Below are 18,957 nucleotides of genomic sequence, written 5' to 3' on the forward strand. Positions count from 1 at the left end.
ACAGCAATCTTTTTGATGAATTTTATTTTATAGCACTGTTTATTTTTTCTGTTCCTTTATTTGCTTTGAAAATCCAACACAGATGTCACACAATCCGTCATTTCTGAGACATGGAAAGAGGTAGGATTAACAATGCTCTGCTTTTTCCTATCACGATGTCATGTCGGTTCAGCATGTCCCCAAGAAAATAAACCATTACCAAACCTAACAATTACAGGGACGTAAATAAGCTTGCTAATGTCTTGGAATGTATAGTGTCTTCTGGGATATGTTGTGGTTGTGTATGATCGCTGCGTTTTGTGGCCTCCTTGTATAGCCTCCAATATTTCTAACCTCCAATATAGTCGGAATGCTACCACCACCACTTTCTGTACATTCAAGTCTCTTTTTCTGCAGGAATGCTGCCATCACTGGGTAGCTATGGTCCATTGAGTTGAGACAGAGGCCTCAACAGTCATGTGCTTTTGGAACATTCACACCTCTACACATACACGTAAAGACAGGCGTCCATGTATGGAGGGCGTTGATCGCTTTAAGACAGATGTTGGGAATTGGGTCGTTGCCATCCATCCCTTGACTTTCAGCTCCTTATTTAGATTGAATTCACCAGTGGTTCCTGCCTTCAATTGAGGGTAGACAGTGCTGAGTTGGTCTTATTTCTCAGACCAAAGTGAAAGATTGCCGCTATTTCCACAAATTGATCAGTGTGCCTCAGCAGGTCTGAATTTAAATCTTTGTGGTTTTTGCCTTCTTCCCTTCAATGGCCGTTTAATTCCATTCACCCAACCATTATCCACTTTGCCTCCTAAACCAGTAATGATAGCGAAGGGGCACATTTTCATTTACTGTGTGTTCTGTTTTTCAGGCAAAATGGCCAACCCGGTCCTTATTACAATACCAGAGGTCGGGGCCACTCTCAAAAGTAAGTCACTTCCTTTTATGTCAGTGTCATTCAAACATTTTTAATCCTTGTGTACAAAAGTTCTATATCAAGTCACACATGAGCATATTACATTTTTATTATACAGACTTTGTCAAGTAAAATAACACTAACCTGCTCAGTGGCCTTGTGGTTAAAGTGTCCGCGCTGAGATCGGTAGGTCGGGAATTCACACCCCAGCCGAGTCGTACCAAAGACTACTAAAATGGGACCCATTACCTCCCACCCATTTTGTCACTCAGCATCAAGGGTTGGAATTGGGGGTTAAATCACCAAAAATTATTTCTGAGTGCATCCACCGCTGCTGCTCACTGCTCCCCTCACCTCCCAGGGAGTGAACAAGGGGATGGGTCAAATACAGAGGACACATTTCGCCACACCTAGAGTGTGTGGGACAATCATTGGTACTTTAACTTTAACCTAAGGCACAATGCAAAGGAAAATCAACTTTGATTTACTTCAAAGTAGTCCGTGTACAGCTTGTATTACATGTTGCTTTAAAGATTCACTATCCATTAGGGGTGCTCCAGAAATAGATTCACATCAGAATCATGATCCCTAACTTTGAAAAATCAATCAAAATAAGGATAAAAACATTTAAAAGAAGTTATTACATACTGGCTGCGTCATGTCAGCAGCCAAGAAGAACTTCTTAAACCTGTAACCTGTTTAAAAAATGTTTTATTATCACTTTTAGACTTGAACTTAACTTCATTGGTTTTGTGACAGAGCTCCTAATTCAAAACACTTGTATCTGAAATGGTCTTCCATTTAAAAAAAAAGAAAATGGATTTGATAGTATTTTGATTGGTGGTAGGCCCTCCCCAATATAGCGCAATTGTAAAATGTAACATGCCCTTTAAAAAGAAAAAAGATAGCTAGATAAGTAGTATTTAGATAATACTGTATAAAAACAATACGATAGAAAGTATTACTAACAACTACAGTAGTTTTATGAAGTAATAATTTTGTACCATTACATTGGAGAACGGACTTCTTCAGCAGCGATTCTCTAAGTTTTTTCACCAAGTACCACCTCAGAAAACGCTTGGCTCTCCAAGTACCACCATAATGACCAATAATAAGTCACAATAGAATAGTAGGCCTAAGTATTTATTAAAAACAAGGCAGAGGTTTTATTTAGCAAGTATATGTAATATTTTGGCCATTGTAATATTACATATATTGTATTTCCTTGGATAGCCGCTGGGCATGTAATATGCGCCTGCCTTAAATTACTGCCGGGTCAAACTCGCTCCCCAAATTTATTACCGCATGCTTACTTTTACCGCCGGGTCAAATTTGTGACGTCACGAGTGACGCTTCCCCTGTTGTCATTTTCAAAATGGCGGAGGAGTTTTTTTTTACTTTTACTATGTGTAAACCAGGGGTCTTGTTCCACAGGTATACAGATCACACTGATGGTTGTGATATAAAACAACTTTAACACTCTTACTAATATGTGCCACACTCTGTGAACCCACACCAAACACATTTCGGGAGCACATCGGCTCTGTAACACATTATAAACACAACATAAGAATTACCCACAATGCCATGCATCCATGACTCTTGGCTATATCAAACACCTCACTAGCACCAAACCCCCCCTCTCCATGCGTTGGTTGAGGTGGGCGCGTGTATAATATAGCAAAGAGTCATGGATGGATAGCATTGTGGGTAATTCTTATGTTGCGTTTATAATGTGTTACAGAGCCATGTTCTCCAGAAATGTGTTTGGTATGGGTTCACAGAGTGTGGCATATATTAGTAAGAGTGTTAAAGTTGTTTATATCACAACCATCAGTGTAAAAGGTATGGCTGTTGACCAAGTATGCATTGCAATCTCGTATGAGAAGCAGCAAAATGCATGCGTCCGGCCGGCACGCAGATAGCGATGTGTAAAGGCGGTCGCGATGACATGTTGTAGAGCAGTGGTCGCCAACCACCGGGCCGCAGCTGCAGAATAATTTTTTATTATTATTTTGTTTTTTAATCACACAATTTTTTACTGCATGCTATTGGTAAGCGCAAGGGTAAGAAGAGGTTTTAAATTTATTAGCGCCTGCTTACTTTTACCGCGTGCCTTGAATAAGCGCAGGAGTGAGAAGAGGTTTTAAATTAATTAGCGCCCTGGCGGCTATTAAAGGAAATACGGTAGTTGAACAGTAACATTGTGTTTGAATATTTAAAAATAAAACACTTTGGTGTACCACTAATGGCAGAGCCGTGTATAGAGAGAGTATGGCGAACTCTGTTGCAAGGGTTGTAGCAAACATGACGCCCTATAGTCACGTGAGGGCCTTCCGACCAATCAGGGAATTGCCAGAGAATCTCCTAAATCAATACAGGGCGCCATGTTTGCTACCGACTTTGAAACAGAGTTGGCCATACTCTCTGTATACACGGCTCTAACTAGTAGTTCCTATCATCAAATTTTGTTTCATCTGATATCACATGGACAAAGATAAGACCTTCTGTAGGAAAGTTCTGTGGTCAAATTAAACAAAAATTGAGCTGTTCGGCTACAAATCCCAGCAATATGTTTGGAGGAGAAAAGGTGAGGCTTTTAACCCCAGGAACACCAGCCTACCGTCAAGCATAGTGGTGGTGGTATTATGCTCTGGGCCTGTTTTGCTGCGAATGGAACTGGTGCTTTACAGAGAGTAAATGGGACAATGAAAAGGAGAATTAACTCCAAATTCTTCAGGACTACCTAAAATCATCAGCCCGGAGGTTGGGTCTTGGGCGCAGTTGGGTGTTCCAACAGGACAATGACCCCAAACACACGTCAAAAGTGGTAAAGGAATGGCTAAATCAGACTAGACTTAAGGTTTTAGAATGGTCTTCCCATAGTCCTTACTTAAATGTCTGGACAATGCTGAAGAAACAAGTCTATGTCAGAAAACCAACAAATTTAGCTGAACTGCACCAATTTTGTCAAGAGAAGTGGTCAAAAATTCAACCAGAAGCTTGCCAGAAGCTTGTGGATGGCTACCAACAGCGCTTTACTGCAATGAAACTTGCCAAAGGACATGCAACCAAATAATAACATTGCTGTATGTATACTTTTGACCCAGCAGATTTGGTCACCTTTTCAGTAGACCCATAATAAATTCATAAAAGAACCAAACTTCATGAATTTTTTTTGTGACGAACAAGTATGTGCTCCAATCACTCTATCTAAAAAAAATAAGAGTTGTAGAAATGATTGGAAACTCAAGACAACCACGACATTGTCCTTCAACAGTGCAATTATATGTGACGACTCACCAGCTTTTCGCACTTCGGCACTTAAACAAACTGTATTGATCCACAACGGAAATTGTTCCACACAGTAAACTAAAGTTAAAGTACCAATGACTGACACACACACACACACACACACACACACACACACACAGAGAGGGAGAAAATCAATCACCTAGTAGACGTTGCCTTACAGTCTCTACTGCATCCTGGGTTGTCATAGGGAGGTGACGTTAAATGAAACCAATGTTGTCCAGTTTTAGGTCTCTGATCTTCGCCACAAAGTCCATGGAACATTGGACATCGTAGCACAAAGGTGCTAAGATGGTGGCCACATACTTAGCAATTCTATATGTCAGAGTTTTTCTCACCACAATAAGGCAGAACCATCCTTGCCCAGGCACACCCTCCTGTTGTTGGAGTGTAAATACTTGGGGTGTTTGCACCAGCCGCTAGCCTAGATCTAACCAATCCGTCCATAAGACTAGATCTGAGCAATGTAGGTCTAAAAGCATGAACTGACGAGGCCTATTGGATCAGACGCGAAACATCTTCTCGTCCAGTTGCGATCGATTAAATGCCCTGAGTATATAGATTTAACTTTTTCCAAACTGTTGCCAAGTTTAGGGTAAATACATAATGTGCTTTTAAGTACAATATATTTTTTTTAATATCGGGTACAACATTCTAACAATGAAATTGCATTCATGTCAAAATATTGGGGTCTTTTTAAAAGTTACCGTATTTTGTTGAATTGCCGCCGGGGCGCTAATTAATTTAAAACCTCTTCTCACTCCTGCGCTTACCAAAGGCATGTGGTAAAAGTAAGCAGGCGCTAATAAATTTAAACCTCTCCTCACTCCTGCACTTACCAAAGGCATGCAGTAAAAATTTGAGTGTGATGTAAGCTTGGACCTTAAATCCTACTGAATAGCTCTTAATCTTCTTCTCTTTATACAATTTCAAATTACCTCCTCCATTTTGAAAATGATGACTGGGGATGTGTCACTCGTGATGTCACAAGTTTGACCAGGCGGTAATACTAAGCATGCGCTAATTATTTTGCGAAGTGATTCAAGGCAGGCGCATACTATATGCCCTGCGGCAATTCAAAGAAATACGGTAATTTAAATTATGCAAGCAAATAATTTACTGCAATCATCACGATTAATCAAAATTCAAAATGAATGGTTTGACAGGACGCATTTAAACTATATCTTGCCTTATTTTCATGTCGTGGTTCCCTTTCAGTCAAAAGGATCGTAGTCATCACAGGCCCTCCAAGAACGAGTCTGAGCGTTTTTCCGGAAAGAGGAAAGGCCCTCCACCTGCCAAGAAGACCTGCTCCTCTGAGTCGGACAAAGGCTCTGCCCAGCCTCCAAAGAGTAAGCATTTTTGTGGCTAATGAACAGCTGAGGTGATGGAATGAAAACAAATGCAACATCATGGTACGAACACAATCCAATTCCATTTTGTGTGCTTTCAAAGCTTTTCTTCCCAAATTAATTAATGTCAAGTGAATTAAGTTGTTTTAGGGTCAAACTGTTGCCAGCATGAAACATTTATCTATACAGGAAATGTTTTAAAAGACTTAGACTTAGACAAACTTTAATGATCTTCAAAGGAAATTGTTCCAAACAGTAGCTCAGTTACAATAATGGAAAGTGTAAGGATGGAAAGGACAATGCAGGAATGAATAGACTAAATATAGTGATATAAAATATAACAAATATACGTAACATTTACATAATATGTGTACAGTATATTGTATATACTGATATATTATGTCTATATCATATTTTCGCCGGCTACATCCAGCGCCCTTTGACGCAGCGGAGTATAGTACCAGCGGGGACCGTCAACAAAGACACGTAAGCAGTGTGATCGGAAGCAGAAGTGGGGATGCCGAGCGGGGCTAGCAACAAAGCAAAAGGCTAATCCCCACAGAACGCCGCTTCCTTCCATCCTGCTTTCAAACGTCCGCTCCCTGGAGAACAAACTGGACTACCTGAAGCTGGATTTAAATAGAATACGCAAGCCTGCTAGTCTGGGTGAGGAGTCAGTTAAATTAGAACTAGTCAGCGGCAGGTCTGATAATCCCTGCACACATAGCAATTTTCTTAGAATAATTCACAACTCACATAATGTTTTTTCTGTTGGACATGCGTTCTACTGAAGTGGCAAATTATGATGCGTTCAGTTTATCACAGCACCAAGCAAACAATCTGAAAATTCCCGTCATATCAATTACTAGATATGGTCGTAATTATTTTAAGTGCACTACGCATAATAAACGCAACATTATTAATATTGCTACTACGGATAGTTTGATCAAAAACTCCTTAAAACAGCCCACTACCTATAATATGGGCTTTTTAAACATAAGATCATTGTCTCGCAAAACGTTATTAGTTAATGAGGTCATTAGAGACAACAATCTTAATGTCATCGGTCTCAGCGAAACCTGGCTTAAACCAGACGACTTTTTTGCGCTAAATGAGGCATCTCCTCCTAACTACGAATGCGCATATTGCCCGTCCCCTTAAAACGGGTGGGGGGGGGGGGTCGCACTAATATACAACGAAAACTTTAACCTTAGTCCTAACCTAAATAATAAATATAAATCATTCGAGGTGCCTACTATGAGGTCTGTCACACCGCTGCCTCTATACCTGGCTGTTATCTACCGCCCCCCAGGGCCCTATTCGGATTTTATCAGTGAATTCTCAGAGTTCGTTGCTGATGTAGTGACGCACGCCGATAATATAATTAGAATGGGGGACTTTAATATCCATATGAATACCCTATCGGACCCACCGTGCGTGGGGCTCCAGACTATAATTGATAGCTGTGGTCTTACTCAAATAATAAATGAACCCACACGTCGCAACAGTTTTACGATAGACCTACTGCAGGGGTCAGCAACCTTTTCCACTAAAAGAACCATTTTGACCCATTTCACAAAATAAAGAAAATAATGGGAGCCACAAGACTCTTGACATTTATAATGAAATAACACTGTATACAGATTTTTTTTTTGCTTTGTGCTATGTGTAAACCAGGGGTCTCAGACACGCGGCCCGCAATTAAATATGAAGATTTTATGTTAGTGACGTATATGTTTTTTTCCATCTTTATTATGCATTTTCGGCCGGTGCGACGTATACTCCGGAGCGACTTGTAATCCGAAAAATACGGTAGTTGTTTGTGTTATTTCAACACCTTATGGAATATTAAGGACACACATGAATGCGTTATCCTCACATCTCACTGCCAACGAAGCATAAATCATTATGATGCTTATCACCTAACTGTCCAGTAAAATGAAACCTTCCCATGAAGGCATCTGTTTCCACAGGTGGCGTGTAATGCTAGTTGGTCACATGTTAATTTATTATCGGCACAACCATCACATGCACTTTCATAGTTTGGGGATGGGGGTAAAAAAAAAAAAAGATAACCTTGGTTTATTTGGGTCCTTCGGCTTCACATCCTGACCTCCTCAGCGAGGGAGTAGATTGCCTTGAGGCTCAACCATGTCCTCAGGATCACGTTGGATTCCTCATTTCACATGCTCGCTTCAGGACTTTTACGTCCACCCAAGGAAAAAGAAGGCCCGGGTTTACAAGAGATGTTTTCAATTCATTCGACAAGGTGGAGATCATTAGAGCGAGCGCGAATCGTAATGGCTTTTGCTTTGATTTTTTCCAAAGCTGCACAAGCGTATTTATGTGCTGAAAATGTCGTTCTTTGTTGCTCCAACCTTTTGAAGATGCAATAAACCTGAGAAAAAAACTGTTGTACCGCCCACTTCCATCTGGAACACTAATTAGGCCAGGGGAGCATGCTGAAGTGGGGTTGTGGGGTTTTGGTGTGCATTATCTCAGTGTCTATAAACATATAGAACTATCTTCTTTTTTATTTTTTATTTTTTTTTTACAAACATTCAATTTTAGGTGATTAAACTGCTGGATAAACTTAAGATGTGCAAGGTTTATAGTCAGCGATCATTATCACCTGTAACATGTTGATCCAGGAAATGCAACAGTAAAAATCCATGCAACTCTTTTAGAGACTGTTTAATTAAGACTGTGTTCACACTTGTGGTTCGGTACTCAAGTCGGGGCCATAAACTGAAAAGTAAACTGAAACTGAAAGTCTTTGCAGTAAACGTATACATAAAGTAAGGAGTCGATTGAACAGCTTTCATGACTGAGGGTCATCCCAACCAAAAGTGTTTTGAGATAAGACCTGTCTCTAATTGATATGCTTTACTTGGTAATAATCTCTCAAGCTCGGGTATATATGATTGCGTTCACACTTGACCAAACCAAGAGTTGCCGTTTCTCCCTCAAGCCGACATGACAAGCATGAACGTACCCAATATTTGGTTGGTACTTGATCCACTGCCTGTTTTGCCTTACATTTTGTCTTACTATTTCTTTTGATCCACTGCCTGTTTCGCCTTAAATTTTGTCGTACTATTTCTTTTTCGTTCAATAGATGAAACCCTGACTGTAACAGTGCCCACTCCGAGCAGCCCCGTGGAGGAAACTCCTCAAACGGCTTCATTGTCAATGGTAAGGATCTAGTTAATTTCAGACCAGATTATGGTACACCACGTTTGCACTTGCGCAATTCAACATGTCCGAAAAAGACTAGGAGGAAGTAGTTTTTTATTCTAACACATTCTCTGTGTCTCAGCAGTTACTGATATTTCTAATGTGCACTAAGTGTTTTTCTAATGGAGAAGAAAGGATTAAGAATATGTAATAGTGATTATGGCTGGGCGATATATCGATATACTCTATATATCGCGGGTTTGTCTTTGTGCGATATAGAAAATGACTATATCGTGATATTCGAGTATACATTCTCACGCAGTTGCTTTTAGCTGCTGGCATTACACTACAGGCTCTTCCCACTCTTTCTTGTCTCTCCTTCTCACAGAGAGCAAGCGCACCTTCTTACACACGTCACATACTGTCACGTCATACGTCACATACTTATACCCGGAGCAGAGAGATAGCATGGGTAATGTTAGCTGTGGTGCGGGTGGTAATACGAGAGAAAGAAGGTGCGAATCTGGTAACAGATGGAGGAAGAATTAATGCCCAAGAAAAACAGCAGGGGGTCCATCGTCTGGGGGTGGTTTGACTTCAAGTGGGAATATGTCGAACAGAGAACCGTAATTTATTAAGTGTTGGGCAAAAGCATTGCTACCAAAAGTAGCATTACTGCTAATATGTAGCATCATTTGAAAAGTCACCTGCTAAAGAATGAAGAGTGCTTACTCCGCATATCAACATCTCTATTCGGTGCCACACCCACAAAATGCCGAGGCAAACATTTCCAGATCAACACCGTATGAAACAACAACAAAAGGAGATAATGTCCGCAGGAACCTACCACATAGCAAAAGACGAATACTATTTTATTTCCTATTATGCAGCTCATTTTTATTTGACACTTATTTAAATATCTTGTGAGACATGCACAAAAGTGCACTTTATTTGTTTTAAATTACTGTAGTGGTATTCTGTACAAAAAGTGCACTTTTTTAGTGTTGTTTTGATATGTCATCTTAGTGACATCATACATAAAAGTGCACTAATAGCTTGTTTTAAAATTTCTCTGACAATCTTGCAATTTCTGTTATGAAATGACATGAACATTTTTGCCATTGCTTAATAACTGTTTAATAAATACACTTTTGGTCAATGGACTTAGTTGTGATTTTCCTCTCTGCATGAAAGTTTAAAATGAACATGTATTAATGCAGTACGAACAAGAATGTTTCAATGTAGACACAGAATCATCATACTGCGGTGATTATATGTATCAAATGTTAATTCAAGGCTAAGGCAAAATATCGAGATATATATCATGTACCGCGATATGGCCTAAAATTATCGAAATATTAAAAAAAGGCCATCGCCAAGCCCTAATAGTGATGTTAATAGACTCTGTAGAGTGCTTATTCGGTAGTTAAAAATAAGGAACTGACATGAGCATTGTATGGTCTTTGTATACTAAAATAGTATTCAAGTGTTTTAGATGCGTTTGTGTCATCTCTGCTGTCGACATGTGGCTCGCGTAAACAGGCGCTCGTACCAAAACAAGAACTCAACACTACTTCAAGAGCAAAGTTGTGTCTTATTTGAAAGCGCTTTGAAATCAGAACCAGTTTGTGAACCTGGTGACCTCGCTGTTGACTCTTGACCTTTTTGCTCTCCCAATAGGAACAACCCTCTGACTCCGGCGCAGACGTGGAGGAGAAGGTGGTGGTAGAGGTGGCCCCTCCCAGCGCAGAGGCCAAGACGACTCAAGATGAAGTCGTAATGGCCCGACGATCTGAAGCCATTAAAGCCAAGGCACTGGATATTAAAAAGGTAATTAGGATGAAAAGGCAGGTCTTAAATTAAATTGCTGGGTTGCATCCACGTTACCTAGAACCTGCCTTACTTCTGGTTGTGGGGGGCAAACATCTCAATATGGCCACCGTTCTGTTTTCATCGGCTGCGCAGATGTCTGGGTTTAGCAAAGGATTAGAGGCAACTATACAAGCTTGAGATATTGAAGAACTGGAGTATATCCATACACTTGTTAGGAAAATAATTTTTCTTGAGATCAAAATAATTTTCCAACATCATGTGGGTGGACATTTCCAACTATTTAGTGGCCTACACTTTGTTGTAAACTGGCAAGGAGTTATAGATGTACAAAAGTATGGAGGCACATAGTTTATTTCGAATTAGGTATCATGCATTAAAAGACAATATTCAACTATATAATAGTAAGTTAATAAACCTCAAAGACTGCATGTCCCATATCAATGACATACAATGTCTAACTAGGCTGTCACGCCAAATTTCTTCTCCCTGCAAACGCCCCCCCCATTTACTTCCTGGGTCATGATTAAAACAGACGTTTTGTTAACGCTATATTATAAAAATATAACCCTATATTATAAAAATACAGACGTTTTATTAACGCTATATTATAAAAAAATTTAAAAAACAATTTACAAACACAAGCTATGGGATGACATAAGAGGAAACGTGACCCCAGAAGTAAATGCGTCATCCCATAGCTTGTGTTTGTAAATTGTTTTTTAATTTTCTTAATAATATAGCGTTAACAAAACGTCTGTATTTTTATAATATAGCGTTATAATTTTATAATATAGCGTTAACAAATGTCTGTATTAATTATGACCCCGGAAGTAAATGGGGGGGAAGGTTTTTGTAGGGGGGAAGAAATTTGGCTTGACAAGGCCTCATTATTATAATTATTATAGTTGCTATTTCCATCCATCCATCCATTTTCTACCGCTTATTCCCTTTCGGGGTCGCGGGGGGCGCTGGCGCCTATCTCAGCTACAATCGGGCGGAAGGCAGGGTACACCCTGGACAAGTCGCCACCTCATCGCAGGGCCAACACGCTAAATTAAAAAAACGAAGCAATTTACATGTAAAGTGTGACACTGAAATATCCAAGTACAGTATTTTTTAATCTAATAGGATAAACATATTTACATATGAACTGAAAAATGTATAATTTCACCAAATTATACTTTTATATAATAAGCAGTGTTTCTCCCAGAAAATGTGTTAGTTAAGGTGGTGTCTCTCCGGCGGACAGACCGGGGAAGGGAATGGGTGGGTGTAAGGGTCGATGGAACTCGGCCTGTCGCCATCACCTCTCCACCTTGTCGCTGCCACCACAGCCTGGGGGGCAATAGACTACAGACTGCGGTGACGTAGGCCGGCTTCGTCGCGTGAAGAAGCCTACAACTTTTGGTTGTTTTTTCCGCTCCATTTGCTGAATGGCAATATACAATATATAACTCGATATTTTTTCCGTAAAGTAAAAACATAACAGTCCTAGTTACCTGAGATACTAAAATAATGACCTACAAAGTCAAATTAATGAGTTACTGTGAGTAAGCGTTTGAAAAAAAAAAAAGTTAAAAGTGGAGCCACATGCTGACATATGCTCAACTCCATTCATCCATCCATCCATTTTCTACCGCTTGTCCCTTTTGGGGTCTCTCCTTAATTTATTACAGCATTTGGGAAGCCTGTAGTTGATTTTTACTATGTAAATGTTATATTTTTATCAACATGTGATAGCCGGGACCCTGTCATTCAAAACTAGACTGCTACATTACTAATGATTAATATAACTATAGCTGGAAAAAATAGTACAATAGCAATAGGAGAGACTATTCATCCCTGAACACTATGGAGTTCATGTAGGCTTTATGATGCAGTTACATTATTATATCAACTCTCAGAGACAGAAACTCTTCATTTATCATAATGTCCTTTTTTGCTGCTTGAACACAGGTCAATCAACACAAAAAAGGTCAAGTGAAATAACTTAGTTTTTAACTGTAAGTCAATAATGCTTGTCTTTCTCAGACAGACAGGGCTTTGCTGTCCGTAACACACGCGCACACACACCGCACAGTGAGCTAACGTTACGCTAAATGCTAACTAGCCTTCATCTCAAAGACTGCGAGTAAGCTGAGCTGCCGCTTGTTTCTAGAACGTCAATGGGCTCATAGTGATGTTACTAGTAGTTGACTGGGAGGTGTTTATTATCATTTGGGGAGAGTCCGCTGCCTTGCCTGCTAAAAACACCTTTCTGCTCGCTCCACGTTACATGCGCTCTGAACACGCACTGCTGATTTGGCTGTCACCGGTCTGCGTGTAACCAATAAGATGGTTCTGTGGCTGGGTGCTGCAGAAACATACTGACAGAGGCAGACGCAGAACTAAGCAGAGTAACTTGTTAAGATTTTTTATTTTTTTTAAAGACTTTAGTTTAGGCGGGGGCTCTTGGTCGTTAAGGTGGCCGCCTTAACAACAAAGCACTGCGGGAAACCCTGATATGTGTCAATTAAACTGTAGTCCTTAATCTGCATGTGCAGGTTCGCCACAATAAGTAGCTCATTTCTCTAGCAGCCAGACACTATTTACTAAACACACACAGCTGTCATTCTAACTATTATCCTGCCAGAACATCAATTAGATATCACCCATGCTTAAAAGCCATTCATTTTTTAAACACAGTGCATCCGTAAAGTATTCACAGTGCTTCACTTTTTTTCACATTTTGTTATTTTACAGCCTTATTCCAAAATGGAATACCCCATAGTAACAATGTGAGAAGTGGTTTTGTAATGTTTTGTTAAATTTTACAAATCCATTCATCCATTTTCTAACGCTTGTCTCTACAAATCTGTTACAAAAAAAATATCACATGTACCTCAGTATTCACAGCCTTTGCTCAATGCTTTGTTGATGCACCTCTGGCAGCAATTACAGCCTTAAGTCTTTTTTTAAACGATGCCACAAGCTTGACACACCTATCTTTGGGCAGTTTGGCCCTTTTCTCTTTGCCTATCTGTCTTTGCAATACCTCCTAATCTCCCTGGTTTTCATCCAGGATGTTTCTGTACAATGTTGCATTCATCTTTCCTTCTATCCTGACTAGTCTCCCAGTTCCTGCTGCGAAAAAAAATAAGCTGCCACCCCCATGCTTCACTGTAGGAATGGTATTGGCCTGGTGATGAGCGGTGCCTGGTTACCTCCAATAATGATGCCTGGTATTCACGCCAAAGACTTCAAGCTTTCTTTCTTCAGACCAAAAAATTTAGTTTCTCATGGTCTGAGAGTGTCTCTGGTGCATTTTGGAAAACTTTTTGCTAAGAAATGGCTTCCTTCTGGCCACCCATACAGGCCTGATTGGTGGAGTATCCTTCTGGAAGGTTCTCCTCTCTCCACTGAGGAAGGCTGTAGCTCTGACAGAGTGACCATCAGGTTCTTGGTCACCTCCCTCACTAGACTAAAGACCTGTCCCCACAAAACCTTTCTTAAGTGGAAACAGTGAAGCTTTTCACCGAAGCCACCTCAGTGGCCGAGAATGATGACGTCGATGACTGCAAGTATTCGAGGAGAAGCTGTAGAATGAGTCGAGTTTCAGTTGATGAAGAATCTTTAGAACTCCCAATCAGCATTCTCTTGATATTTCAGTAGTAATTCCAACTTGTGGTCTGTCCAAACAAAAGTCCCTTTCTGTGCGTGCATCTGCCATTATCACTTTTTTGTTATGATTCTGAGAGAATAGAACTTCATGCGCGTGCAGTTTGTTCTACTATAGTTTTGGTGGTTCCTTACAGCGCCACTTATGGCAAGACACTGTATTACATCATATTCACCCAGGAAACATTTCCGCCTGGATGTGACTCACTATTGGCAGGACACTTGGGGAAGCATTGATTTTTTAAACCCAAAACAAAAATTTAACAAGCGTTTCTGTGGGGATATGCCTTAAGATGAATGCAGCAATGCACAGAGACATACTGGATGAAAACCAACGCTTCCCATCCAACCTGATGGATCTTGAGAGGCGCTGCAAAGAGGATTGTGCGAAACTACTAAAACATAGGTCTGCCAAGCTCGTATTCAAAAATACTTGAGACTGTAATTGCTTGTGTAAGTATCGAGAAAAGGCTGTAAAAACTTGAGTACATAAAAAAAAACATTTTCACTTTGTCATTATGGGATATTGTCTGTAGAATTTGGAGGACAAAAATGTATTTATTTCATTTTGAAATAAGGCTGTAACATAACAAAATGTGAAGCTTTCCAGATTATCATAGAGTACATAAAACAAAAAAGTACAATACAAAGGGCATTATCACATAATATTAAAACACTGTTTGTGCATATTCAATAAAAGGCATCTTGGGGACGGCGTGGTGCGGTTGGGAGATTGGCCATGCCAGCAATCTGAGGGTTCCTGGTTCGATCCCCCCCTTCTGCCACCTTCGTCACGTCCGTTGTGTTCTTGAGCAAGACACTTCACCCATGTTTCTGATGGGTCGTGGTTAGGGCCTTGTATGGCAGCTCCCGCCATCAGTGTGTGAATTAGGGCTGGGCGATATGGCCTTTTATTATTATCTCGATATTTTTGGGCCATATCGCGATACACGATATAGATCGCGATATCTTGCCTTAGCCTTGAATGAACAATTGATGCATATAATCACAGCAGTATGATTATTATGTGTCTAAATTAAAACATTCTTGTTCATACTGCATTAATATATGCTCATTTTAAACTTTCATGCAGAGAGGGAAATCACAACTAAGTCAATTCAGCAAAACTGTATTTACTAAACAGTTATTAAGCAGTAGCACAATCATTCATGTCATTTCAAAACAGAAAGTGCAAGATTGTCAAATACATTTTAAAACAAGCTCACTTTTGTGCATGATGTCACTAAGATGACATATCAAAACAAAGTACACTTTTGTGCATGATGTCACACAAGATATTTCAATAAGCCGCATAAATGTTCAACATATTCCCGCTTGAAGCCGAAACATCCCGTACTGTTTTTTTTGGGAATTAATTCTTCCTTCATTTGTTACCAGATTGGCACCTTCTCTCTCTCGTATTACCACTCGCAGCGTACTGTTAGCATCTCAGCTAATGTTACCCATGTAGCTACACCTCTGTTCAGGGAGGGCGTGTGACGTTACACGCGTGACATTTATAAGAAGGTGCGCTAGTTTATGTCTGTGAGAAGGAGAGACAAGAAAGAGTGGGAAACGCATGCAGTGTAATGCCCGCAGCTAAAAGCAACTGTGTGAGAACATATACTCGAATATCACGATATAGTAATTTTTTAAATCGCACAGAGACAAACCCACGATATATCGAGTGTATCGATATATCGCCCAGCCCTAGTGTGAATGTGTGTGTGAATGGGTGAATGTGGAAATAGTGTCAAAGCGCTTTGAGTACCTTGAGGGTAGAAAAGCGCTATACAAGTATAACCCATTTACCATTTATAAATAAATAAAAGCAGCAATAAAAAGTGTATATTAATCCTTAAAAAATGTCTACTCATTCTATTAAAGGCACAGATACCAGTGTTTCCATATATACGATTGGTACCTAACAGAACTACACCTAGGATTGGTTATCTGTACAATAAGATAATTTTCGGACCTCTGCTGTATACATATAAACTTAAACATCAGTTTTCTCAGGGTGGTGTGGAAGGTGTTTATCCCAAAATCACAAATTAGCTTGCTGGCACTACTACCCCTGGGCTTTCCGAGCAGGATTCTGAGACAGTCATAAAATATGCAACCTGGAGTTTGTAACACCGCAATCACCGCTAATACTCATACTTGCCAACCCTCCCAAAATTCGGTGCCCCTCCCGAAAGTTAACCATCCCCTACAACCTGTCGTCACGTTTGCTTTTCCTCCATACAAACCTCGTGCCAGCCCAATCACGTAATATATGCGGCTTCTACACACACACACACAAGTGAATGCAAGGCATACTTGATCAACAGCCATACAGGTCACACCGAGGGTGGCCGTATAAACAACTTTAACACTGTTACAAATGTGCACCACACTGTGAACCCACAGAAACAAAAATGACAAAAACATTTTGGGAGAACATTAGCACCGTAACACAACATAAACACAACAGAACAAATACCCAGAAGCCCTTGCAGCACTAACTCTTCCGGGACGCTACCATATACACCCCCTGCTACGAACAAAGATGCCAGGTATCTGGCTTGAACACATCAGATTAGATCAGTGTGTCGCAAACTGAGCAGTAAAATGGCCTGAATGGTTGATTTATTCATTATTTTATATTCAAATTTATTAGCCTGTGGAAAAAGGTAATGTTGATATTTACCTCAGAAGGCTGCAAATAGAAAAGATGCATTCAATTTTTTATTTAAAATGTATTTAATATACCATTGATGTTTTTTGAAAGTTGATTTTGCATTATTGAGTTATAGCAATAATTAACGTTTTATTCATGCACTTTATCTTGCTACTTCAGGGCTTGAATGTTTGATTCATTCATTATTGTTTTTTTATTTTCAAATTTATTTTTAGCCTGTGGAAAAAGTTTATTTTGATATTTACTTAAGAAAAGAGGCATTAAATTTTTATTTAGATTTTATTTGATATGCCATTGATATTTTTTATTTATTATTATTTGAAACTCGATTTTGCATGTCACTATAAAGTTGTATAAGCCTTGCTTGTTGAACATTCAATGCAAAAAATGTTATTAAAAGGTTAATTTGTTCAACCTTGGCCCGCAGCTTTGTTCAGTTTTAAATTTTGATCCACTCTGTATTTGAGTTGGACGCCGCTGAAGTACACCTTCGCTTCATCAGAACAACAGTGAACTTTTCTCACCATATTGGCAAATAGCATATTGGTAATGACTTTAATGACCAAAAAGGGCTGCGATTGATCAGAAGTTGCAGTTTCAAATTAAACAGTACCAAAACAAGTTCACCCCAAACGTGCATAAACATACAGTAGAACATGTTTACGGGTAGAAAGGTAAATCTATTCATGGTGGTCGAAATTCATCCGTGGCAGCCCGCCATGAAGGGATGAATGTATGGGAGACACTACAAGACTTGCACAATGAAAACTAGTCCACAGGTTCTGTGAAGCCCTGCTATTTAGAGCAGGCGTACTTTCGTTCTCCCGCCCCTCCGCACCACGGTACGTACCACTTATCTGTTCCTATTAAAGCGGGGTAGGAATTGGCCTGCGGGACGTCAGGCGGCCCACACACACACACAGTGGTACGTCTCTTGGCATTAGCGCACACATGCTAAACCGGCTGTTTCCCAGCGCTGCTTGGGGTTGGGGGCGCATAGAACACGGGAACATCTGTCCTGGGCTGTACAGATTCGATGGTGGGAAAGCTGGTAAAATAATTATAAATTATTTTAAAGAATCCTTTCAAAACCGGGATGATTTTAGGAGTGATTCTTAGGGAGTTCCCTTCATCGTTTCAATCAGCGCAGATGAACTATTTCCACTACTAGCTCGGCTTTTAATATCACCTAATGTGTACCAGCCCTCGAGTCCTCATTTACTGTAGAATGCTCCCCTATTATGTTGGACCCCCACCTGCATCATTTGAGACTTGCATGTGAGGGCCCTATGTGTAATCTCACTACCAACCTGCCCTCAATTTAATATTTCTGCTCACACTCCTGAGCATGTTCACATATTTGTACCTCCACAAAGATCTGATTTCAAGGTTCCTCCTCCTCCGGGTTAATGTTGCAGCTCTTCTCAGGGACTCCCGACCCGTGTGGCCCCATAGCATCTGGGTTTAAAGATCCTATAAAGAACTTGTTTGGAACACTTTCACACAACATGCAGGTCAAAAAGCAGCCATCCCTTTTTAAATGCAAAGTCATGTGTGCATTAGTATTCTGTTATAAAGGCTGATTATAAGGTCGTTTTTTTTAATTATATGCTTGTTTTCTGTACAAAACCCAAAACCAGTGAAGTTGGCACATTGTGTAAATCGTAAATAAAAACAGAATACAATGATTCGCAAATCCTCAATTGAATAGACTGCAAAGACAAGATATTTAATGTTCAAACATGTTTTGCAAATAATCATTAACTTATAATTTATTGCCAGCAACACGTTGCATAAAAGTTGGCACAGGGGCATTTTTACCACTGTTTTACATGGCATTTCCTTTTAACAACAAACAGTAAACATTTGGGAACTGAGGAGACCAATTTTTGAAGCTTTTCAGGTGGAATTCTTTCCCATTCTTGCTTGATGTACAGCTTAAGTCAGTGGTTCTCAACCTTTTTTAAGTGATGTACCCCCCGTGAACATTTTTTTCAATTCAAGTACCCCCTAATCAGAGCAAAGCATTTTTG

General features: G+C 39.9%; 1 protein-coding gene across 1 annotated transcript in view; it reads left to right on the forward strand.

Annotated features, from left to right (window-relative positions):
• Positions 1-18,957, forward strand: part of LOC133562917 (periphilin-1-like) — a 54,078-nt gene that overhangs the window by 19,513 nt on the left and 15,608 nt on the right. Inside the window, exons 5-8 of the mRNA XM_061916754.1 lie at positions 866-922; positions 5,441-5,574; positions 8,693-8,769; positions 10,432-10,581. Of these exons, the coding sequence (XP_061772738.1) occupies positions 866-922; positions 5,441-5,574; positions 8,693-8,769; positions 10,432-10,581 (418 nt within the window). The remainder of the gene's footprint in view (positions 1-865; positions 923-5,440; positions 5,575-8,692; positions 8,770-10,431; positions 10,582-18,957) is intronic.

Source organism: Nerophis ophidion, linkage group LG12, assembly GCF_033978795.1.
Source record: "Nerophis ophidion isolate RoL-2023_Sa linkage group LG12, RoL_Noph_v1.0, whole genome shotgun sequence".
Lineage (NCBI taxonomy): Eukaryota > Metazoa > Chordata > Actinopteri > Syngnathiformes > Syngnathidae > Nerophis > Nerophis ophidion.